Raw genomic sequence first — 24,295 nt, forward strand, 5'->3', positions numbered from 1 at the left:
TAAGAGTCTCACAGACTTTCCTGCCAAGGCTGGCTTTGAACCGTGCTCCTCAGATTTCAGCCTCCTGAGTAGTTAGGATTACAGGCATGAGGCTACTGGCACCTGGCTCTTACTAACTTTTTCACAAGGGTGGCCTCCAGCCAAGCTCCTTCTAAATAGCTGGGATTACCAGTGTGAGCTACTGAGACCAGCATACAAAATACAATAATGATACTGTTCTTCAACATCTTATTTCTAATGGGAAAAAAATTTTCAAGCACCATGACTGACAAAAAAAAATAAATAAAATTTAAAACATTTTATGAAAACATGATTGTTATGTTACTTCAGATTTAAGTTGAAAAGTATTATTTGGCTCACCTGTTACATGTAACAAACTAGCTTCTACTCTGTTGGGAATCCTTGGTGGAATTTTCATAGATGTATGAATCTGGTTAAAAAAAAAAAAAAAAAAAAGACTAAAGCAAAGATATAAGGAAGTAATACCAAAACATATTTGAAAGTATATTTTGTTCATATGTGTTAAAATAATAAAGTTGACCTAATCATATCGGTCTACATAACATTTCTTATCAGTGGAAAAAAAACATTACCATCAGACCTCTGCAGGCCTCTCCAATGCTCTTTGGGCCTGAGGGCCTCTTCGATCTCCATAGGCCCCTCGACCCTAAGCAGGTCTCTCTGACAGCCCAGGCCTCCTCGAGCCTCTTGGCCCTGCGCAGGCCTCGCTTCTGGCCAGGGCCTTTCCACCCGCCTGGGTCTACTCTCAGGCCAGGCCTGGCCTCTTAGGGCCTCTCCACTGGCCTAGGTCTCCCCTCAGTCCGGCCGGGGCTTCCCCAGGCCCAGGTCTCCCTTCAGGCTGGCCAGGGCCTTCCTGGGCCTCTCTGCCAGCTTGGGTCTCCCCTCAGGCCAGCCTGGGCTTCCCAGGGCCGGGTCTCCCTCAAGCCAGCCCAGCCCCTTCTGCCCTCCTGGAGGCACGTCCCAGCCTGAGGGTCTCTTGTGGTGGAATCACCCTTCCCTAACTCCTCCCTGGAACTACTTCCTCCGTATATCCAGTGCCTTGCCCCCCAAGCCGCCCTTTGACACCAGGCCCTCCAAGTGGCCTGGAGTGCCACTGGGCGGGGCTTCCTGTAGGGTCTTCCCACCCTACAGGTTCTCACAGTACAGTTAATGTAATGACTTGCCTATTTCAAAATTAGTATGTAGATAGGTTTTAACTATTGTACTCACAAAATGGTAAGTCTGTGAGGTGTTAATTAACTTGATTAAATCACACCCAATTTATACGTACATGAAATATTACATTGTAGCCTAAAAATATGTAATTATTTATAGTAGTAATTATTTAATTTTTACATGAAGATATAGCCACCTGTGTAGAAAAATCTATTTGATTTTTTTTTTGGCAAACCTGTTTGCTCTTTATTTTTGATCAGGGAGGAAAACGTATGTGTCTATGTGTACGTATTTATGTATGTATTTTGCCAGTTCTGGGGCTTGATCTGGGCCTGGGTATTGTCCCTGGGCTCCTTGTAACCGCTTAAGTCACAGCACAACTTCTGGCTTTTTCTGTGATTAATTCTAGATAAGAGTATCATGGACTGTCCTGCCTGGACTGGCTTCAAATTGTGATCCTCAGATCTCATCCTCCTGAGTAGCTAGGATTACAGACATGAGCCACTGGCACCTGGCTAGGAAATTCTATTTCATTGATACACATTAAATAACATATATCAAGAATCACCAACCTGGGGTGGGCACTGATTGCCCACACATGTTATCCAAGCTATTCGAATCTGAGATCTGAGGATTGAAGTTTGAAGCCAGCCAGGCAGCAAACTCCACTTGACTCTTATCTCCAATTAACTGCCAAAAAACTGGAGCTGAAGCTCAAAGTGGTAGAGCATAAAAGCCCCAGGACAGTGCCCACTCCCTGAGTTCAAGTCCCACAAACAATAAGGGGAAAAAAGGGAATCACCAAGCTGGGCTCTAGTAGCTCATGCTTGTAATCCTACCTACTCAAGGTTAAGCTCTGATAATCAGCCTAGGCAGGAAAGGTTGTGAGACTGTTAGGACCAATTAACCAGCAAAAAGCAGGCTCAAGTTGTAGAGTGGCAGCTTTGTCTCAGATGAGATCCTGAGTTCAAGTTCTAGTATCAGTGGGTACGCACACAAACACAGACACAGACACACACAGACACAGACACACACACACACACACCTGACTAGATAATTTGTTTTTGTATATTTACTTTGTGAGATACAGTTTCTGTTGTGAGTATTCATTCCTGTTTCCAAGAGAAAGCAGAAATAGTGAATAATCAGTGAGTGCATGTGGATTCAACCCAGTAGCAAGCTGTGTATATGAACCCTCATAATAAGCTCTGTGTACAGAATAATAGTGTGTGACTGAGTATCAGATGAAAAAGTGTCTTTAAATAATACATAGGCCAGGCGCTGGTGGCTCACCTGTAATCCTAGCTACTCAGGAGGCTGAGATCTGAGAATCGAGGTTCAAAGCAAGCCTGGGCAGGAAAGTCCATGAAACTCTTAACTCCAATAAACCACCAGAAACTGGAAGTGGCACTGTGGCTCAAGTGGTAGAGCGCTGACCTTGAACTGAAGAGCTGAGGGACAGCACCTAGGCCCAGAGTTCAAGCCCACAACTGGCCAAAAAAAAAAAAAAAAAAAAAAAAGTGAAAATTTTTCATTTAATAGATACTGTTTTTAACCATAATTGGTTTTCTTTATCTATCAGCTCAATCAACTGTGAATCAGAATAGTTGGGGAAATAACGTGTCTGTGTTGACATACACAGACTTTTTCATTAATTAGCTTACATTAATTACATTTCCACATAGTATTCTATTCAATATCACCCCCTCTCTATAACTTCCCTTTCCCTTCCTCCCAAAACAATTTTAAGAATTTCATTATTCTATTTTCATAGGTCCAAATAATCTATTTCAGTGCTAGCCTGGAGCAAAACAGGCTCAAAGCCAGCACCAAGGCCCTGAGTTCAAGTCCCACAACCATCAACAACAAAAAGTAGACTTCTTATAAATATATTTTTCCATAAAATTAGTGTCACCTTCAAGGTGTATAATTTTTAAATCAAGAAAACTTTAAAATCTAAATATGTTAACTATCTTTAGCATAAAATACCTAATAAAAGAATATAATATTTAAAAATAAAGAAAATAATATGTGTATTTTAAGAGTAGGTAATTTAGATTAACCTCTTGCAAAAAAAAACTTTTGGATAAGCTACAAAAATATAACTTTATAAAATTACTGAAAAAAAGACAGGATCAAATCTTAACAACACAAATTTAAGGAGCAGCAAAATCACAGTAAGGTAAAAGTTGTTTTTGTTTTCTTTTTTTTTAGGTTTTGTTTTGGTTTTTGGCCTGATAGCATTTGCTGACCCATGCAACAAAATCTTAATTTCAAACTTAAAACATAGTATTCCCAAAATGGAATTTTTTAAAATGAGAACAATCAGTTAATCAATAAAAAAGGTATGAATAAACAGTTCATAGAAAACAAATATATGAATAGATACTATATATAAAATACAACAAATATATAAAAATATAACAAATACATGAAAATATATTAAAAATTCTCTACTTATAATTTACATAAATAAAACTATTACAAGGTAGCCTTTCTCACTTATCAGACTGACATAATCAACCCTTGACATAACAATTTGTTGATAAGACTAGGTAAACTGTAATTATTGTATACTGATGTAGAAAATTCAAAATGGTATAATACCATACATATATGGGATAATTAAAAAAAACATATGGGCATTTGTTTACCCTTGGATTTAGCATTCTACATTTTTGTGAGTGAAGGTGCTGGGGCTTGCACTCAAGGCCTGGGCACTGAGCTTTTTCGCTCAAGGTTAGCATTCTACCACTTGAGCACAGCTCCATTTCTCAATTTGAGGGGGGAGGGGGAGAACTAATTGAAGATAAAAGTCTCACAAACTTTCTTGCCCAGGCTGGCTTCAAATTTCGATCCTCAGATCTCAGGCTACTGAGAAGTTAGGAGCCATGAGCCATTGGGGGTGTGTGTGTGTGTGTGTGTGTGTGTGTGTGTGTGTGTGTGTGTGTGTGTGTGTGTGTGTGTGTGTGTGTGTGTGTGTGTGTGTGTGTGTGTGTGTGTGTGTGTGTGTGTGTGTGTGTGTGTGTAGTTAGGAGCCATGAGCCATTGGGTGTGTGTGTGTGTGTGTGTGTGTGTGTGTGTGTGTGTGTGTGTGTGTGTGTGTGTGTGTGTGTGTGTGTGTGTGTGTGTGTGTGTGTGTGTGTGTGTACCAGGTGTTGAGTCTTCCTGAAGCCCCAACAGGATTAAGAAAACTTTTATAGCCGGGAGACTCCTATCTCCAATAAACCACCAGAAAACTGGAAGTGGCGCTGTAGCTCAAGTGGTAGAGCGCTCGCCTTGAGCTGAAGAGCTGAGGGACAGCGCCCAGGCCCAGAGTTCAAGCCCCACGACCGACAAAAGAAAACTTTTATGTAAATAGCAGTGTTTCTTCCTACTGAGTGAATAATAGTGTTTCCTGGAAGGACCTAAGTGTTGAGAGTGTCACTAAAACAATTACAAACACATGAAAAAGCCTGCTAGGAGGAAGAGGTGGTAAATAAACCCTATCAGTTATAATGATTCAGCCTTTAGAGGGCACATTACAATTGCAAAATGCACCATGGTATGTACCTCTTTTGGTGACACATCCTGATCTCAAAGCCAATTCAGAATTCTGTTGGAGTGTGAGGATTTTTCATAGCACCACCATTGGGACAGTGTTTATGGAAATACTCATTATGTTGAAAAATAAACTTCACAACTTTGGCAGGGGCTGGAGAGGGGGAGGCAGAGATGGGAAGGGATGGGAAGGGGAAACAAAGGAGGAGGCAACAATGCTTGATAAGTACTCATTACCTTGCCCATGTAATTGTAACCCCTCTGTATAGTTATTTTCACACACACAAAAATTTCTAAATCCCGTTTAGTAATGCTCCAAGAAGTATAGCAGATATGATATGCCTTTAAAATTTGGGCAAATTCCTTTAGTTTTGTGGGTCTCAATTTTCTCCATCTCTTTACACAATTTTTAAACAAATAGTAAAGACAATATAAAGACAGATTATTTTTAAAAAGGTAAAAGCAATTAAATTCAAAGGGAGAGCATGTAGAATCAGAACCAACAAAAGCAAAAGTTTCCCTTTGCAAAGAGAAAGGGAGCCATGCTTCTGCCACAAGTCATGAAGTGGAGGATTTGGCACACATTTTCCCCCTCAGGGAGGAAAAAACTATGGAAGTGGTGACATTGATCAAAACACATTGTACTCATAACCTGACATGCTGAATTGAAATCTCTTTTACAATTAGAGATAATTTTTTAAAACATTAAAAAAATGTCTTTAAAGCAATGATTTCATTGGGGGCGATGGTGGCTCTTGCTTACAATCCTAGCTATTCAGGAGACTGAGATCTGAGGATTGAGGTTTGAAGCCAGCCTGGGCAGACAAATCCTAGAGAATCTTATTTCCAATTAATCAGCAAAAAGCCTGAAGTGGGGCTGCAGCTTAAGTGGTAGAGCACCAGCCTTAAGTGATAAAGTAAAGGACAGCACCCAAGTCCTGAGTTCAAGCCCCAGTATCACCATAAGAAAAAACAATGTAGTGTTCTCCATGGTTGACCTAACTTATAGCTTGTTTTGGCCAACATACTGTAGGAGGGGAATGGAATACCAGTTTTAACTGGTGCCTCCTTGCATGGTTTCTTCCTTTAGACTGCTTCACCCTCTGTGAGAACAAGCCACAGCACAAGACTATAAACTAGCTAGCTGTGTCTGCTTAGCTGAGGCATTCTGTCTCAGCAAGAACCCACTGAATCTGCAGCTGTGGACTCACACATAAACCAGCAAAGATTGGCTAAGCCAGCTTAGATCAGCAGAACTATTCGACTTACCCAGTCTTGTGAGCAAATGTCTGTTGTAGTAATTCCACTGAGGTTGTGTTTGTTATGCGATGGTAATGGTTGCTGTATTGTCAATAAATAGTATATAGAAACTGATATGTACCATACAAAAACTTAAAATTAAATAATAAAAATTTAAAAAATGATCAAGAAACTGTAGCATATTAGGAAAAATGATAACTCATATGACAGGTGTGGTGAAATATGCTATGTACAATAACCTGGAAAAGTTATACAATGAACTGCTAAGAAACTATAGGACCCAAGAAAGCTAATTTCTAGACAGAAATGGAAAATGCCAACTAGCTGTTCCCAGCTAAGTAAAACAAGGTGTGCAGGAAAGAAAAGGTCTAAAGGAATAACTAGTTATTGTACATACAGAAGCTAGGAAAAAAAGATGGAAAGTCTAGGACTTGAAGGCTCCAAACAAGAGTTTTTGCTTCCCATTGCCTAAAAGATTTTCCAGTTCAAGCCTCATGATTAACGAAGATAATTTTTTTCCAAGTAAGTTGAAACTCTCTGTCACATATAAAGTCAAGGATGTAGTGATTTTCCTTAAAGTCACTAAAAGAATGAAGGTAGGAACCAGACATTCTTAGCTTAACAAATGGTTTTTAGTAAGTTATAGACTACTAATCCCGGGCTGGGAAGGTGGCTCAGTGGTAGAGCGATTGCCTTGCATGCCTGAGGCCCTGGGTTTAAGTCCTCAGCACCACATAAGCAAAAAGAAAAAAGCCGGACGTGGCGCTGCGGCTCAAGTGGTCGAGCGCTAGCCTTGAGCTGAAGAGCTGAGGGACAGCGTCCAGGCCCAGAGTTCAGGCCCCACAATCGGACACCCCCCAAAATTACTAATCCCCAGGTCGTAATGATAATATCTAGAAAGTAAGCATGCCTCAAAAATAATTAGGGTATGCATTTTTACAGTATAGACTGTACAATATCAGGCACAGGAACCCTAAAAGTTAAGTGGGTTGTAATGTCCTAAAAGCTACCAGTCAAGCTTTATGACCTTCTTGGCTAACACTCTACAGTGGAAGGAAGAGCATGTCATCAAGCTTAGGCCAGCCTGACGAGAACGGGAGACTATGTGGAGAAGAGCACAACATAGCTCTTTTTATTTTTTTAAATGGGTTTTTTTTTGTTGTTTTTAATGGGTGTGCCAAAATCATTCCCATAAAACAGGAAATCTTTATTATTATACTTCCGTTGTCCATTATCCCCTAACACCAATTGAAGTTATTCCCAATGCCCCTAAACTTCTCCCTATAGTCTCTACTTCTTCCATTAGTCTAATAAGCTCAATCTTCACCATCTTAATAAGTGCTGGTTGTAACAACAGTGATCATTTTATTCTTCCTTGGAAACTACTGATGGCACCTACATTTGTAATGTCAACTCTTTTCTAGACATCAGAAAATAATTCTAGAGCACTTCAACAGCAAAGATTTGTCTTTATTACCTCTCTTTGCCTTTCTCCTAGAAAATACTCTATTTCCTACGTGTTCTGAAATATAATATTGACATTACTATGTAAAAAATTGTCCCACCACTCTCTACATTTGTGACACTATGTACTGAAAGGATCTATGCCTATCCAGTCTTATCCACACTTTGGCACTAACCCTGCATGATGACTTAACTAACATACTAACCAACAACTATATCCCTTTGCTCTAATTCTACAGCCCTTTCTATAAATTCTTAATTGAAGCTTCATCCTGTATGCCTTGCACTTCTACTTAGCTGTTTTGTTTGTATAATTTACTTCCCTTGTTAAGCTCTAAGTCCTAAGCACTAGCCTTCAGTGAAGAAGCTCAGGGACAGTACCCAGGCCCTGGGTTCAAGTCCCATGACTGACCAAAAAAGAATCTCAGGATTTTCGTGCCCAGGCTGACTTTGAACGAACCATGATCCTAAGATCTCAGCCTCATGAATAGTTAGTATTACAGGTATGAGCCACCAGCACCTGACCCATGACTAGTCACTTCTATTTTTTTAAGTGTTTTTCCTTCATTTGAAAAGTATTCATTTTCAAGGAGGTTAACAAAAGAAAACAAACAAAAAACAAAACATTTACAACTCTGCCCACTGAAATAGATAGTCTAGTCTAATATATATTCACAGATGTGACATTAGTATAGTTTTTATAAAGTTAAAATTAATCACATGTACATTTTATAACTTGCTTGTTTCACTTAATTTTCTGATAAGTACTTAGATCAATAAATGCAATTGTATGATTTTTTTTTAATTATGAGTACTACTTTGTGAGCATGTTACAGTTTAAACAATATCTGTTGTTGGGCATTTCTGTGATATCATCTTTGGATTATTTCAGAAAATAATATATCATCATCTTATCAATAGCACATATTTAGAAAGCAATTTAGAGTAAAAGAAATTGGCAGACAATTCCCCACTAATCTCTGGCATTTCTGTTTGTTTGGTTTTTTTTGGGTCCAGTCGTGGGCCTGAACTCTGGGCCTGGGCGCTGTCCCTCAGCTATTCAGCTCAAGGCTAGCACTCTACCATTTGAACCACAGCGCGACTTCCGGCTTTTTTCTTTTTGCTTATGTGGTGCTGAGGAATCGAACCCAGGGCCTCATGCATGCAAGATTTGGAGAGAAAAAATAGACCTGCTATACACATTAAAATGAAATGGACACTATGGGAACGGATCTTGGAACCATAAAAGGCTCAATTTACACAATGCAAACAACAGTGGAATCCATAGGTAACAGAATAAGTGAAATGGAAAACAGAACTTCAGAAGTCAAGAATAAAATAGAAGCTAGTACAAAAAGTAAAAATTATGGGGAGAAAAACCCCTCAGAATCTAACAAAGAGAAGTCTAGGAATTTCCAGACTCAACTAAGAAATCAACTTTCTCACATAATTGGGATTGACCAGGGGAAAGAATTTAACAGTAAAGGCATTGAAAATCTATTCCATAAAATAATAGCAGAGACCTTTCCCATTCTTAAAAGAGAAAATCTTACTTGCTGACCAAAAGCATATAGAACCCCCAGTAGACTGGATCCGAGAGAACAATTCTAGACACATCATAGTAAAAACAGTCAGGAATACCAAGGAACTGGTTTTAAATGCAAAAAATTTGAAAGGAGCTATCTTAGGATGGAGAGAAAATTGGAATCACTACAGACCTCTCCACACAAACTCTCAATGCAAGGAAAGCCTGGAATGGTATAATACAAGCACTGAAGTTCAACAACTACCAACCCAGACTGATCTACTGAGGGAAATTATCATTTACATTAGACGGTGAAACCAAAACCTTCCATGACAAACAAAAATTCAAGGAATTCATGATCACTAAATGAGCATTTCAAAGAATTCAGGACAACAATCTGAAGAAGACAATCAAAATCAAAGAAAGATATCAGACAAAAATCACTAGAAGAGCAAAAGTTTTGGATCTGAGGATCACAGTTACGAGTCATTGTGAGCAGAAAAGTTCCTCTGAAACAAGCATTTCTCCAATTAAGCACTAAAATCCAGAAATGGAGCAGTGGCTCAAGTGGTATAGCAGTAGCCTTGAGCAAAAGAGCTCAAGGACAGTGCCCAGGCCAATTAGTAGAAATGTCAACTGGGACAACCATCCCAGCAATGAGCACCTAGAAAGAACCCAAAGACACAGCCAGTCCCTGACAATGAGTATGGAGAGGAACAGAGGAGATGATGTTGCATCATAAATGGAGCCACTTTGTGCCTGCTCTTTCAAAATTAACCAGAGCCGGGAGATCAAGAGAAATAGATAAAGAACATGCCTAATGTTTATACCTGCCTTCTAAATGAACAGGATCTTAAAGTGTGTCTTAGACTTGGGACAGTTAGCCTTGGCAGCATACTGGGTCTCCCATATATACTCTAGAATCCAGACATCTACCAAGTTCTCCCATCAGGCCCTTAACCACTCTAATCCAGCCCCAGGTTTTGACTGTTTATTCTTAACCAGTCTCCCATGCTCTGCCCTACCCACTCACCAGATATCAGAAGTAGCTACAGACATTTTCTGACAACTCCAGGACCATCTGGAGCACAGGAACTAGCCAAGTCATCTAATTTTTAATTTTCTGCCCTGAACCCTTCTTTCTGCTGTTTTTGTGCCCCCTAATATTTCTTCTTATTGCTCAGCCCCTGCCTTGTAAGATTCCTTTGAGATTTTATCCAAGGACACATACACGTGTTCACCACCAACCAACAGTTGCTAATTGCTGCCTTCTCCCAGACTGCACAATAATTCTGGCTTCCACCCCTAATACTGATACAGCAAGAAGTAGCCAAAGAGAATCACTGACCATTTATAACTATCAAAAGCCTGGAAAGTTAGGTCGGCCTGGGAGTAAAGCCCTTTCCCCTTCCTCTTCACCTGCCTGAAACCATAATCACCTGACTGTCAATCACTCCTGAGGTCACTTCCTCATCCACTGAGGTCATTTCCTGAACTTCCCTGGTCATGCCTCCCTTGGCCAGTGAGAGGTTCCCTAGGCTTTGAGATTACTACATCTGTGGTCCCACCTCCTGCCTCTTCCTATATAATCCTGCTCAACACAAGTCCCTTCCTCTTTTTCCTTCTCTCCCAACCTGTGCCTGATCTTGTGTGGGCCAGCAGTTTGCTCCCCGCCCCCCAATAAATTCTTTTCTGCCTGAACTATGTGACAATTTCCTTTCAGCAAACCTTACACACCAATCAAAAAAATAAAAATAAAGGGGGGCTGGGAAGGTGGTTCAGTGGTAGAGCGCTTGCCTTGCATGCCTGAGTTCCTGGGTTCGATTCCCCAGCACCACATTAAGCATAAAGAAAAAAAAAAGGCAGAAGCAGCGCTATGGCTCTAGTGGTAGAGCACTGGCCTTGAGCTAAAGAGCTGAGGGACAACCCCCAGGCCCAGAGTTCAGGCCCCATGACTGGACCCCCCAAAAATAAATAAAGGTAAAAGAAAATTTCCAAATAAAAATATAAATTCCCATGAATGCCACCCACAGCCCAGACATACAGGGAAACTCAGTCACTCTCACAATATCAGGTCTTAAAATTATTGTTTATTTTGTTTCTGTGCCCTTCATTTTATGGAAACTTGCATCTCAAAAAACAAACGGTTGCCCCCAAATTGCACAAGGTAAAAGTTATGGTAGTCCATGTAATCATAAAAGCAAAGAGCCTTAATTTAAATGTTAAAGTGAAAATATGAGATGTGTTGAGGAGGTATGCCTCTACTGGAAGTTAGATGGTACTGTGTTATAGGAAGACTGAATGGGGTATATCAGCTTGTCAACACAGCAGAGACCCTACTTGGGGGCATTGAGGATTACTAAACTTGGGATACTGGATTTGGTTTAGCAGTAGAACACTTCTCTATAATCCCCTCAGACATATGCCTAGAAGGCCTGTGGGAAGACATGATGGCCACAAATTCCAACCATGACTTTCATGACTTTCTCAGCTTCCCAGGGAAGTCGGTCTTCATGGCAACATTAACTCCAGGGAACCCCAAGAGCATCAAGCACTTATCTTGAGGAAGCCTGAGCACCATTAGCAGAGAAGTGATCACTCATCTTGGTTGCCAAGACAGAAGCATGGTATCAGGGAAGCAATGAAAGAAAAGGCCAAGTCCTCCTTGGTGAGGGGCTGGCTCCGGACATGCTGCAGCATTTCCAAATCTGAGAAGGAGAAGGAATGATCAAATAGAGCCATGAACATAGCCAAGATGCCTGTGGGGACATGGAGCTATGGGGTAGAGACTCACCCAGCCCATCCCTCCCAGAGGACCCTTGAGTACCCTCTACTCCATGATCACAAAATGGTCAGTTTTGGGTTCCTGCCATCCCGGTGGGTTCTGGGTAACATCTAGATGTCCAACCATGTGAGTGTTTCTTCAAGAATTTAAGCTGCCATGCAGGAGCCCCAGATCTGTCAGCAAGCCTTCACCCTCAGTTCAGGTACAGATACCTACCTTGGGCTTGACAACGAGCATCCTGGTGCCCCAAATACTGAGCCATGTTCCTGAGCCACTGCCTGGCCTTTGGTGGACCCACCATAGTGACTTGAGTGTGGCCTGTGGCTGTGAACCAGGACTCCAGCTGAATGAGGGTGTGGCTGTGTTTCTCAATGCAGGGGAGGAATGCATCCCCTGGGCCTGGGAGCAGAAGAGAGAGAAGAACATGAGAACCAGCAGCTTACATGGCACTTGGTGGCTCTGAGGGTCTGAGGGTCAGGGCCTGGCCCAGACTCAGGGGGAGCACAGGGAAAGATTGGAAAGTGTGAAGAGGGCAGGAGTTGGGCACAAGCGCCACTTACCGAATATGTCTTTCTCCTGCTGTTCTGTCAGGTAAAAAACCAATGGAGCATCGAAGTTTTCAGGCCAGGTCCACCAGGCTCCCATGCTGTGAGCTCAGCTCTATGTTGTCCTCTCCCCTAGCTTTACTCAGAACAGAGCAAGTCCAAGCAGCTGCTTGCAAGGATGAAGGTCTAAGCTCTGGGTTTTCTGTCTTCACTCAGACAAGCCTCCCTTCCCCACCTTGTCCCACCCTAGAGAGGGTGAAACAGCCCCAAAGCCCTTCTAAGAAAATCCACCCCTCTCTGCTAAATCCAGTCTCTGAACCCTCCACATAACCCTTCATGTGAAGCTAGATAACACAATTCTTGTTTGCCTTTCTGAGGCCTGGAATCCAAACTCATCTTGCCTCTAATTTCAAATGTCAGCCCAGATCTACTGAGTTCGTGCTGGAGCAAGAAGGCTCTGGAATGGGCTCCAGGTTTTGTTTTGTTTTGTTTTTTGCCAGTCATGGGGCTTGAACTTTGGGCCTGAAGGCTATCCCACAGCTCTTCAGCTCAAGGCTTTCATTCTACTTGAGTCACTTCACCACTTCTGGTTTTCTGAGTGGTTTATTGGAGATAAGAATCTCACAGACTTTCTTGCATGGGATTGGATTTGAACCATGATCCTCAACCTCCTGAGTAGCTAGGATTACAGGTATAAGCCACCAGTGTCTGGCTTCCCTGGGTTTTGTTGGCTGCAATTAACAGAGCAAAGCTAGGTTCTTAGTGTGGGGTATTATGGCAGCAGGGACAGGCTTGTGAGAGTGGCAACTATGGCAATTTCTATAGCCAGAGGTTCCAGGATGTCACCCATTCTAACAAATTACAAAGTACAATGCACAACAAAAGCAACAGAAACAGACACAAGGGTGTTTACCTTTGTACAGGTGGAGAGACACTATAGAGTATTTAAAAATGTGAAAATTCCTTAGAGGATCCTGAAATATCATTTTTGCCTCCCCAGACCTCTAATGGGCTCTGAAGCCCAACAATAAGAGCAATTAAAAAAAGATTGTCCAATTAATTAGAAATTCTATACAGCCAGGGAGGGATTGGTGGCCCACACCTATAATCCCACCTCTGAAGGCTGACTCCTGGAAGAGAGCACTTGGAACCAGCAAAAGGTCAGACTAGAAGCCTGGTTCAAGTGGTAGAATACCAGCTGGGATTAAGCAAGGCATGCTAAACCTCAAGGATCTGAATTCAAGCCCTATACCAGCAAAAACATATAAAAAATATTATTTCTGTGGTTAGCCCCCGCCCCTGGCACGGGTGTCATCCTTTCGCTTCCTGACGCTGCCGAAGTCACAAGATTCACGCCCACTGGTCGCTGCAAATCTGCACCAAGTCACCTCCTACCTTCTGGCAGCCCTTGGGGGCAACTCCTCCCCCATGTCCAAAGACATTAAGAAGATCCTGGACAGCATGGGCATCCAGGTGGACGATGACCGGCTTGACAAGGCAATCAGTGAGCTGAATGGGAAGAACATTGAAGACGTCATGGCCCAGGGTGCTGGCAAGCTTGCCAGTATGCCTGCTGGTGGGGCAGTTGTTGCTTCTGGTGTGCCCGGCTCTGCAGCTCCTGCTGCTAGGTCTGCCCCTGCTGCAGCAAAAGAGAAGAGAGAGGAATCTGAGGAGTCAGATGATGACATGGGATTTGCCCTCTTTGATTAAATTCTTGCTTCCCTGCATAAAGCCTTTTTATGTATTTGGAAAAAAATGTTACTTTTTTTGGTGTAGTGGTTTATGTCCATAATTTCAGCTATTCAGGAACTTGAGGCAGAAATGTGAAGGTTTGAGGCCAGTTACCTAGCTGACCGCATCTTTAAACAAGATTAAAAATCAAAAAGAGCTGGGAATGTGCCTCAGCTCAGGGTTAAACCAGTTCCAGCCCTATTCAGTCCCCAGTATAACATGAAAAAAGAAAAGCACTCTGGTGGGAGGACATATCTATTTAGTGTCATTACCTTTATCTGAAGATTTCCAATTTGGATCTCCTTCCAAGGATGGTTTGTCTTAGGACAAACCATCTTAAGAAAACTCAGGCCGGGCGCTGGTGGCTCACGCCTGTAATCCTAGCTACTCAGGAGGCTGAGATCTGAGGATCGTGGTTCAAAGCCAGCCCGGGCAGGAAAGACCATGAGACTCCTATCTCCAATAAACCACTAGAAAACCGGAAGTGGCGCTATAGCTCAAGTGGTAGAGCGCTAGCCTTGAGCTGAAGAGCTGAGGGACAGCGCCCAGGCCCAGAGTTCAAGCCCCCACGACCGACAAAAAAAAAAAAAAAAAGAAAACTCAGTTCCTGGGCTGGGAAGGTGGCTCAGTGGTAGAGCGCTTGCCTTGCATGCTCAAGGCCCTGGGTTCAATTCCTCAGCACCACATAAGCAAAAAGAAAAAAGCCAGAAGTGGCGCTGTGGCTCAAGTGGTAGAGCACTAGCCTTGAGCTGAAGAGCTGAGGGACAGCGCCCAGGCCCAGAGTTCAGGCCCCACGACCGGAATAAAAAAAAAGAAAAGAAAAGAAAACTCAGTTCCTGGTGTCTAATCTGGTCCTTTCCATCAGGGCCAGGAACAGCTTTTCCTGTAACTTAGAAATTTTGTCTTGTTATAAAAAGTCTGATCCCCTACCCAAGTTCTAATCAAGCAGAGACTGACAACGGCCATTTTCAGATCCTGAAAGTTTGACTCTTGGAGACTATTCTGAATTGAGTTTCAGAATTCTTTTTTTCTCTCTCTCTCTAGTTTTTGTTGTTGTTTATAGAAAACTTATTTGGGAAATGTTCTTAGGCCACAGTGGAACAAATGCCCCACATCACTGAAGAATAAGTTTGAAGCCAGGCATGGTGACTTACCCTTTAAACCTATCTACTCTAGAGGCTAAGATTGAAGGATGATGTTTGAAAGCCAACCCAGTCAGAAAAGCTGTGCAGACACCATTTCCAATGAATCAATACAAAGCATGAATGGAGGCTTCATTCAGCTAGTAGAGCAGCAGGCCTGCAAGGAAGCCACACAAGTGTGAAGGCTTGAAGTCAAGTCCCAAACTGCCAAAAATATGCAAAATCATAACACTGTCAATAATATCAACAATAAACTTAACTGCTTAGATCGAGAATAACAAGTAAGCAATTTTGTCACCAGAACCTTGACTATTCATCACTGAAGCCCTCAGTCTTTGTGGACCCAAGTGAGCAATGGCAGGAACACATTGAGAAGTGATCACTGCAGCAACTGTTTGCATTAATGAGGCTTGTTCAGTCAGCATCACAATTAACCAAGTTGTACTTGGAATGAGTCTTCATTTTTCAAGTGGATACCCCTACCCCCTTAGATAATTGCAATGTTCTTTTAAGTTGTCTTTTTTTTGCCAGTCCTGGGACTTGAACTCAGGACATGGGCACTGATACTGAGCTTCATTTTGCTCAAGGCTAGCACTTTATCACATGAGCTACAACACCACTTCTGTCTTTTTCTGTTTATGTGGTACTGAGGAATCAAAGCCAGGGCTTCATGAATTCTAGGCAAGTGCTCTATGACTAAGCCACATTCCCAGCCTTCCTTGTCATTTTGAGCCAAACCTTCACATGAGGTCAGAGCAAAGTTCTTTTTTTCTGAAGTTTTCTAAAATAGACAAACCCAATTAAATTCTTTCTGATTATGTAAATATTTACACTTACAGATTATGTGGTAGAAAGTCTGATTTAACTTGAGAGAGGTTAACATACATACAGTCAGTTGATATTCGACAAAGGAGACAAAGACATACAGTGGAAAAAACATAGCCTCTTTAACTATTGGTGCTGGGAAAACTGGGCAGCCACATTCAGAAAACTAAAAGTGGATCCCAGCCTGTCCTGATGCACTAACATCCACTCAAAATGGATTAAAGACCTCAATAGCAAGCCTGAAACTCTGAAACTACTGCAGGACAGAGTCAGAGAGACACTAGGCACAGGCAGGAACTTCCTGAACAGAGTCCCAGAGGCACAAAAGATCGGACAGAGACTCCACAAATGGGACTACCTGAAAATAAAATGTTTCTCCATAGCGAAAGATAAGCTAGCAAACTAGAAAGAGAATCCACCCAATTGGAAAAGATATACCAGACAAAGGCCTAATGCCTATTATATACAAAGAGGTCCAGAAACTAATCCCTCTCAAATCTAAAAAACCAATCACTAAGTGGGCAAGGGAGCTAAAGAGAGGCTTCCCAGAAGAAGAGGTAAAAATGGCAAAGAAACATATGAAGAAATGTTCATCATCCCTGGACATAAAGGAAATGCAAATTAAAACAACACTCAAATACCAACTTACCCAGTCAGAATGGCCTATATCCTAAATTCATGTGACAAATGCTGGCAGGAATGCAGAGAAAGAGGAGCTGTACTGCACTGCTGGTGGGAATGTAAACTAATACAACCTCTCTGGAAAGCAGGCTGGAGGTTCCTCAGAAAACTAAACATGGATCTTCCCTGTGACTTGGCCATATCATTACTAGGCATCTACCCTGAGCAACAGGAACCAGGATATGACAAGGACATAAGCACCACCGTGTTCACAGCTGCACTGTTGACAATATCCAAAATATGGAAACAACCCATATGCCCCACCACAGATGAATGGATCCAAAAATTGTGGTACCTATATACAATGGAATGTTACACAACCATTAGAAATGACACAATAATGGCATTTGCAGGGAAATGGGTGGAACTAGAACAAATCAGGTTGAGTGAAATAAGCCAAGACCAGAGAGGCCAACAGTGCATGTTCTCCCTGCTATGTGGATGTTAAATTCAATGAGATATGACAAAGTAAACAGGACTCAAGAAGACTCAGGAAACAAAGGACCTCTTCTTAATTTGTCATATAGTTTCTAGATAACTCTTATGTTCTTGACCCCCATATATGGTGCATACATGTGTACATCTGAGGGAAGCTAGGAGGAGGGTACAGAATTAGAGGAAAATAGGTGAACAAAATACAATAGAGGGGCCCATTAGCTGTGTCGGACAGCCCGGGTGCTGTTCCTGAACTCATTTGCTCAAGGCTAGCAGTCTACCACTTGACTACAGTGCCACTTCTGGTTTTCTGGTGGTGAACTGGAGATAAGAGTCTCATGGACTTTCCTGTTTGGGCTGGCTTGGAACCATGATCCTCAGATTTCAACCTCCTGAGTAGCTAGGATTATAGGCAGGAGCCACTGGTGCCCAGCTGACAGAGCTGTTTATGACAAATGGAATGAACTGAATTAAAATCCAAGATAACCAAGGACTTGCCTGGGATTATCTTGAGAATCCCAAGGGGAGATGAACACATTTATCCTGGTCACCAAAGATGCTAGATGTCAGACTGCATGTTGAGAGAAGTGTCCAAGTCCTGCTTGGTTAGGAGTGAGTTAGGACATCCTGTGGCATCATCTCAAGGCCTGGGCAAGGAGAAGGAATGGCCAAACAGAGCCTAGCAACAAGGCAAGACACCGAGGGACTGGGCACTCATGCTAGACCAGGTCCTCTCAGGAGATCCCCTTGGTCTTCCGCTCTCTTTTCCTTAGTGTCTGCCTGCCTCACAATGGTCGGCTGTGGGCTCTTGCCTTGTGGAGACTTTGGGAACATCTGGATTCCCAGCCACCAGAGTGACTCTTCAAGGATTTAACCCACCAGGCAAGAGCGCCAGGCCTGTCACCAAGCCTTTAACCCCAATTCAGTCGGACACTTACCTTGAGCTAAATAGTGAGGACTCCACTTCTCCAATGCCACATCCTGTCCATGAGCGAGGAAGCCTCGCCCAGGCAGAGAGGGGCAAAGGGAAAGACCGAAAAGTGTGAAGAAAACAGGAGGTGGCACAAGGGCCACCTAACGAATATGTATGCCCGGCTTACACCCTCAGTTTTCAATGACAGATTCAAACTTAGTGGTTACTCTACTGGTGATTGACAGAATTTGTGATTGGTTAGCTTTTTATTCATTTTTATCCAATGCTGAAAATGTTCAATTTCTTATTTCTGGCCTTCCTGGTTTTTGATGAGACACCCAATGACCATCTTTTTGAGAGATCATAAAGAGCATCATTCAGTCATTACATAGATTTATGCTAATGATGTACCTTGATATACGTTCTTATCAGAGCATTATACATGAGCGTACCTGAAGAAGGGAAACAAGATTCAATTCCCCAGGCTGCTGCAAGTCGACATCATGTGATGTGTGCATGCATGCACACACACATGCGCAGACAAGCACCAGGCACACAGGGTCTAAGGCTTGAACTCAAGGTCTCAGTACTCTCTGAGCTTATTTTGCTCAAGGGTAGCCTCCTAACACTTGAGCCATAGTTCTACTTCTACCTTTTTGTGGTTAATTAGAGGTTAATTACAGATGAGGCCCATGGCCTTTTACTGTCTGGGCTGGCTTTGAACCACAGTCCTTAGATCTCAGTCTCCTGAGTAACTAAGACTACAAGCATGAGCCACTGGCACCTGCTCTCTTGTATTTTTAAAGACCAGGTGATATCAGTAGGTGCCTATGGCTTATCCTGTAATCCTAGCTACTCAGGAGGTTGAGATCTGAGGATCACAGTTTGACAGGACAGGCTGTGAGAGTCTTATCTTAGGCACCCAAAACCTGGGAATGAGGTTGTGGCTCACGAGGTAAAGTACTGACCTTAAGAAAACAGCTCAGGGGGCTGGGAATGGTAGAGTGCTTGCCTTGCATGCCTGAAGTCCTGGGTTCGATTCCTCGGCACCATCTAAGCAGAAAAAGGCAGAAATGGTGTTGTGGCTCAAGTGGTAGAGCACTAGCCTTGAGCTGAAGAACTGAGGGACAGTGTCCAGGCCCAGAGTTCAAGCCCCACGATCAACCAAAAAAAGGAAAGAAAAAGAAAGTAAGAAAGAAAGAAAGAAAGAAGGAAAGAGAGAGAAAAGAAAAAAGCTCAGGAGTAGTGTGTAGGCCCTGAGTTCATGCTCAAGTACCTGCACACAAAAGCAAAAGATTGTACAGATTTAAAAAAATAGACAAAAAGTGATTGAAGCACTCTAGTAATTTGAATGGGACTAGTGCCATGTTCTTACTAGGAAAGTGCACTACCACTGAGACACACCTCCAGCCTCTCATATGCTAGTTAAATTTCAAAAATGGACTTGATTTTGTTCCAGCCATGCACCTGGGACTGATGTCCCTATATTTGGCCTCCATCATCAGGGGATTACACGTGTGCACCGCACATCAAACTCCTTCAGTTGATAGGGAGTCTCACACCCACTGCCTGGGCTGACATTGAATTGCCATCCTCCCAATGTCAACTTCCCAAGGAACAAGGATCAAGAGACCTGAGCCTCTGGTGCCAGGATCGGATTTTAAGTTCTAGATAACTAACGATGAATCTCAGTAAACTATCTGCTAAACAAAACTTGTGTCGTCTTTTCCATTCCGAATGGGTGTTTAAGTGAAAGGAGCCTGTGGGGTCCACCAGCCATGCCTGGGCCTCTCCCTGTTCTGACCTCACAGGGGCCACTGTGATGGAGTGAGGGCCCAGCGCACATAAGGAAGCGGCCTGGACAGCATTTGAGTCCACCTAGCAGGAAGCTGTTAGCGGTGACCTGCTGGACTCGCAGCTAGCTGCTCTGCGCAGGCTGTGTGGTGTTTGTGGTTTGCTTCCCCAGTATTGCCTTTGGTAGGTTAGCTGCTTCTTCCCTTTCCATTTTGCTGTTTGTTGTATTTGCTTACCTAGTGTTTCCACTTGGGTTTGTCTTTCCCTTTCCCCCCTTGCCCTCTTGGGCTGCATCGTTAGCCCGGCTGCGCAATGCTGCTTCCCGCCAGTGAGGAGGAGCCGGCGGGGCTGGGCTCCCAGGCTCCCGGGCAGGAGCTGCTCAGGGCTCAGTACCGGGTCCTGAGGGACATCGGGGAGGGCGGCTTCGCCGAGGTGAAGCTGGCTCAGCACCTTCTCACCCACACCTTCGTGGCCATCAAAGCTATCCCCAAGACCGTGAACAAGGAGCTCATCAGCACCGAGGTGGACCTCCTGAGCTCGGTGGACCACCCCAACGTGGTCAAGTTGTATGAAATCATAGATACCCCGCACACCATGTACCTCGTCATGGAGAACGCGGAAGGCGGCGACCTTCTGGACTTGATCCAGACCGTCGGGTGTCTGTGGGAGGAGGAGGCCAGGTATGTCTTCCGCCAGGTGGTGCGGGCCGTGCAGTACTGCCACGGGCAGGGCATCATCCATGGCGACCTGAAATTGCAGAACATCCTCCTGGACGCGAACGGCAACGCCAAGGTGTGCGATTTTGGGTTGGGCACCAGGGTCAGGGCCGGCCAGAAAGTCCTGGCAGCCGGGGGCACCTTACCGTTCTGCGCCCCGGAACTCCTGTTCCTCAAGGCCTACGATGGCACCAAGGCTGACGTCTGGAGCCTGGGCGTGTTGCTGTACACCTCCGTGGTGGGGCGATTTCCGTTTCGGGGAGACACGGCGGTCCAGATGGAGAAGGTGGTGCTGAAGGGTGAGTTCGGCTTCCCCGCCCATGTTTCCGCTGACTTCCGGGATTTGGTCACCAGCATGGTGGCCCTGGACCCCCAGCGCAGGCCCTCGCTGCAGCGCGTGTTGGAGCACCCCTGGCTCCAGCAGGGGGTGCAGGAGCCCCCAGCTCCGGAGAGCCACCCCCCGCGCCCGGACCTCTCCATTTTGGAAGCCATGGCTGGTATGGGCTACGACCCACAGCAGGTGAAAGAGGCCTTGAGTGCCAAGAGCTACAATGCGCTCATGGGCGTCTACCTGATGCTGGAGCAAAAGAAGTCAGAGTCCGGGGACCAGAGCGACCACCTGAAGACCCTGGATTCTACCATGGTGCCGTGCCAGTCCCCCATCAGGTCTTTGTCCAAAATCACCACCTCCAGACCCAGTGTGTTTGCCCTGCGCTCCTTCGCCCTCAAGGAAGACCAGAAGGGCAGCACCGAAGGCCTCCACAGGTCCCCAGCCTCCTCCCCTCCCAGCCCATCCCCACCCTCCGACGCCCTGGGGGAGACAGGGGACAGCGGGCCCCACGAAGGTCCAGCAGAGTCCCAGGACTCGCCCCCCGCCGGACAGAGTTATGTCAGGGTGAAGAGCAGAAGGGTGTGGAAGAGACTGAGGAGGTGCCTGAGGTGGTTCCAAGGGCTCTGTTGCTGCTTGCCTTTGGGAAAGACAGAGTGCCGGAACAAAGTTGTCCCTGTGGAGAGCGAGAAGAGCGAGGAGAGCGAGAAGAGAGAGGAGAGCGAGAAGAGAGAGGAGAGTGAGAAGAGCGAGGACAGCGCGGAGAGGCTGGAGAGCAGGTGGGTGAACACGGAGCTGGGCTGCTGTGTTTTGGCTCTGCTATACTTAATACCCTTGCCAGTGTGTAATCCAATGTGCAATCCAATTTTCTATGGGTACCAAGGGCTGGATGTGGGGGGGGGGGGATTGTTAATGGAAACAGATGTTCAGAGAGAAGGAATCAACAAAAGTAGTTCAGTCACTGATACTCTGTCTTCTGCAGATAAAGGAGAGGAGGAATCCTGAGCTCATGGTTGTGACAGGTGGAGCGAGTGTGGGCTGACATCAGATCACAGGGAAGCTGTGTTTGCTGCTGTGTCAGACCATGCCCAGCCCTGTGACTCTGTCCAGCTCATGAGGAGTTGGGCAGCTGGCCACAGACCACAAGAAGTCCACTGACTGCCCTGCCTCCCTAGCATCCTCCACAGAGGTGTGCAAGCCTGCCTGGAAGTGAGCAGACACCTGCCTCACCCACAGGTGGTCCCCACAGACTTTTCCTAGAAATGGTTGCTAATAAATTTGTTCTCACAAAACGTCAGTTCCTGAGAGGATCCCATGAATTCTGTCTTGTGGCGTTCTTCTGCGAGCTTTATTGAGAAGTAGATTGCAATGTGTGCTGGGATGTGGGATGTAGCCCACAGACTAAGGGGAGAGTGACAGGAACGCGTCTGTCAGCTGTGGGTCACTTCTGGGCCTCCTCTATTTCAGTGAATGATTAAAAGTGCTCCTGACAACTGGAGCTGTGGAAGAAAAGCCAAAGAAAGGCACAAGGCTTGGAAATCAAGCCCCAGTACTGGCTTAAAGTGCTTCTGAAGGGACGAGGCTCTGAGCTGCTTCCAGGCCAGTGCCTGACCCCCAGTGTCACCAGCTCATCATTTGAAGAAAACATCTTGAGTTCTGAGTTCTGTGCACTTAACCAGGCTATGGCAGATTTCTGGTTAAGTCCTAAGGGCCAGGTCATGTTGTAGTCAGGGAAGAGTCCTGGGTGTGGGTCCCAGGGTGGCTGATGGGTCACTTCTATAAGCTTCTGACTTCTTCTATAAGCTTCTGACTTCTTCACAACAATGAGTTTACTGGTGACCTTGTGTCTTTTTTATGTAGTGGCACATGGCAGTCATTCTGACCCACTTATCAGCTACTCAGCCAGTCTGAGAATCCAAGGGATGCTGAGCAGGGAGCCATAGGCTGCGGAGGTCAGAGGAGGATGTGTGCTGAGAGAACAGTGTACACACTAGCATGGTTGGAGAGGTCCTGCCGCCACACAGCCACCCTGTGCGTAACACCACACACTTGCCCACCTGTACATTATGCCTAGACCATCATGCTTGAGAAAGCTGCTCATCTCATAGCAGGCAGAAGCAAAAGAGAGCTGGCCCCTCCCCCACAGCTCTGAAGCTCCACTTTGAAGCTCAGGGCCATCTTCCTCCTCCCACGGGCCTAGGGAACCATGCCTTCAAGATCTGGAGGACAATCAGGACCCAATCCATAATATCCAGCCCTGCCCACAGGTTCCTGTCCAGCTCCCCAGGCAAAATGGATTCTGTTCACCTCCAAACTTCCCATAGGCTAAACTACCACAGGACTGCTCACAAGTCCAAGGCCATTGTCTCCTCTGAGGTTCAGGGCCTTCCTAGATGTGAGCTCCTGTGAAATGAGTCAGAAAGTTACCACATCTCAGACAGAGAGGACACAGGGCAAGAATTCCCATTCCACAAAAGCAAATGATTAAGGAGAGATCCAACCAAAGCAACTCACTGTATGCCACATCAATGAGCACTTGGTGCTCATTCCTAGAGCACCAAGTCCAGCACCCAGGGTACCATAGTATTTTTGTGAACTCCAAAGGCTATCACAGCCTCATCCCCAGGACCTTGACATGTGCAGCCCACCTGGAGACTCTTTAGCTGCCTGTGCTTTGCCTCTGTCACCGTCCTGTGTGTAGTCCACAGTCCTGGCATCTGCACTTTCCTGGGGTGTCTGGGGTGTCGGCTGCAACTTAGCCTCACTCCCCAGGTGCACACAGCACTCTCTCATGGGCTGCCTGCAGGAACTTCACCCCTGTCTCACACGGCTGGGCTTCTCAGGTCTTCCTCTGAAATCACTGTACAAGCCTCCAAACTGCTAGCATTTGCTTGACCAAACACCAGAACTCCTTGGTAATGTCACAGTCTGCCACAAATGTGCCCTGCACTGCCTGGGCTCACTTGAGCCTTGGCTTTTGCAGATAATGAGAGCTTTGATGGGGAAATGAACCCCAAAACCCATTTCCTAGATGACCCAATTACACTTACACATGCCCACTCTCTAGCTGCAGACAAATATGTTCACAGGCTCTGGTCACTCTCTCTGTCTCTGTCTCTGTCTCTCTCTCTTTCTCACACACACACACACACAGTACAGTGAGCAAGAGCTGACCTCATCCTTTTATTAGGAACCTACTCCCAGGAGCAATGGGTCCACCCACTCCTGCAATATTACATGAGCCCATTTCTGCAGGCAGAGCCTCTGTGACTTCACCAGCTCTCCCAGCCCCCCACACCTCTGCTGCATCCTAGCTCTGTCTAAGATATAGAGGATACAGTTAGCCCTGGCCACCTCCATCCACATCTGCCACAGTTGCTCCATGAGGGGAAGAGCAAATGTAGGACAGTGCCCCATGCCTGGCTGTGCAGCCAC

General features: G+C 44.9%; 3 protein-coding genes and 1 pseudogene across 6 annotated transcripts in view; 3 read left to right on the forward strand and 1 right to left on the reverse strand.

The window, feature by feature from the left end:
* The window catches only part of Mrap2 (melanocortin 2 receptor accessory protein 2), a 138,742-nt gene that overhangs the window by 38,895 nt on the left and 75,552 nt on the right, over positions 1–24,295 (forward strand). The gene's annotated exons all lie outside the window — the stretch shown is intronic.
* On the reverse strand, positions 10,985–12,395 carry LOC138819012 (putative KHDC1-like protein). The gene is made up of 3 exons (XM_070010147.1): positions 12,311–12,395; positions 11,967–12,149; positions 10,985–11,673 (listed from the first exon to the last, which is right to left on the reverse strand). The coding sequence occupies exons 1-3, from the start codon at positions 12,393–12,395 to the stop codon at positions 11,561–11,563; spliced, it is 381 nt and encodes a 126-aa protein (XP_069866248.1). The 3' UTR covers positions 10,985–11,560.
* LOC138819013 (large ribosomal subunit protein P2 pseudogene) lies at positions 13,105–14,005 on the forward strand (annotated as a pseudogene).
* On the forward strand, positions 19,914–22,150 carry LOC138819050 (sperm motility kinase-like). Of its 3 annotated transcripts, none has more exons than XM_070010184.1 (3): positions 19,914–19,999; positions 20,298–21,639; positions 21,843–22,150. In XM_070010184.1, the coding sequence occupies exons 2-3, from the start codon at positions 20,411–20,413 to the stop codon at positions 21,844–21,846; spliced, it is 1,233 nt and encodes a 410-aa protein (XP_069866285.1). In that variant the 5' UTR covers positions 19,914–19,999; positions 20,298–20,410; the 3' UTR covers positions 21,847–22,150. The 3 variants fall into 3 exon arrangements, with proteins under 3 accessions (XP_069866285.1, XP_069866284.1, XP_069866283.1); XM_070010183.1 differs by having other exon boundaries at positions 19,964–20,608; positions 20,711–21,639; XM_070010182.1 differs by having other exon boundaries at positions 19,964–21,639.

Source organism: Dipodomys merriami, unplaced genomic scaffold, assembly GCF_024711535.1.
Source record: "Dipodomys merriami isolate MVZ:Mamm:240054 unplaced genomic scaffold, mDipMer1.0.p SCAF_8, whole genome shotgun sequence".
Taxonomy (NCBI): domain Eukaryota; kingdom Metazoa; phylum Chordata; class Mammalia; order Rodentia; family Heteromyidae; genus Dipodomys; species Dipodomys merriami.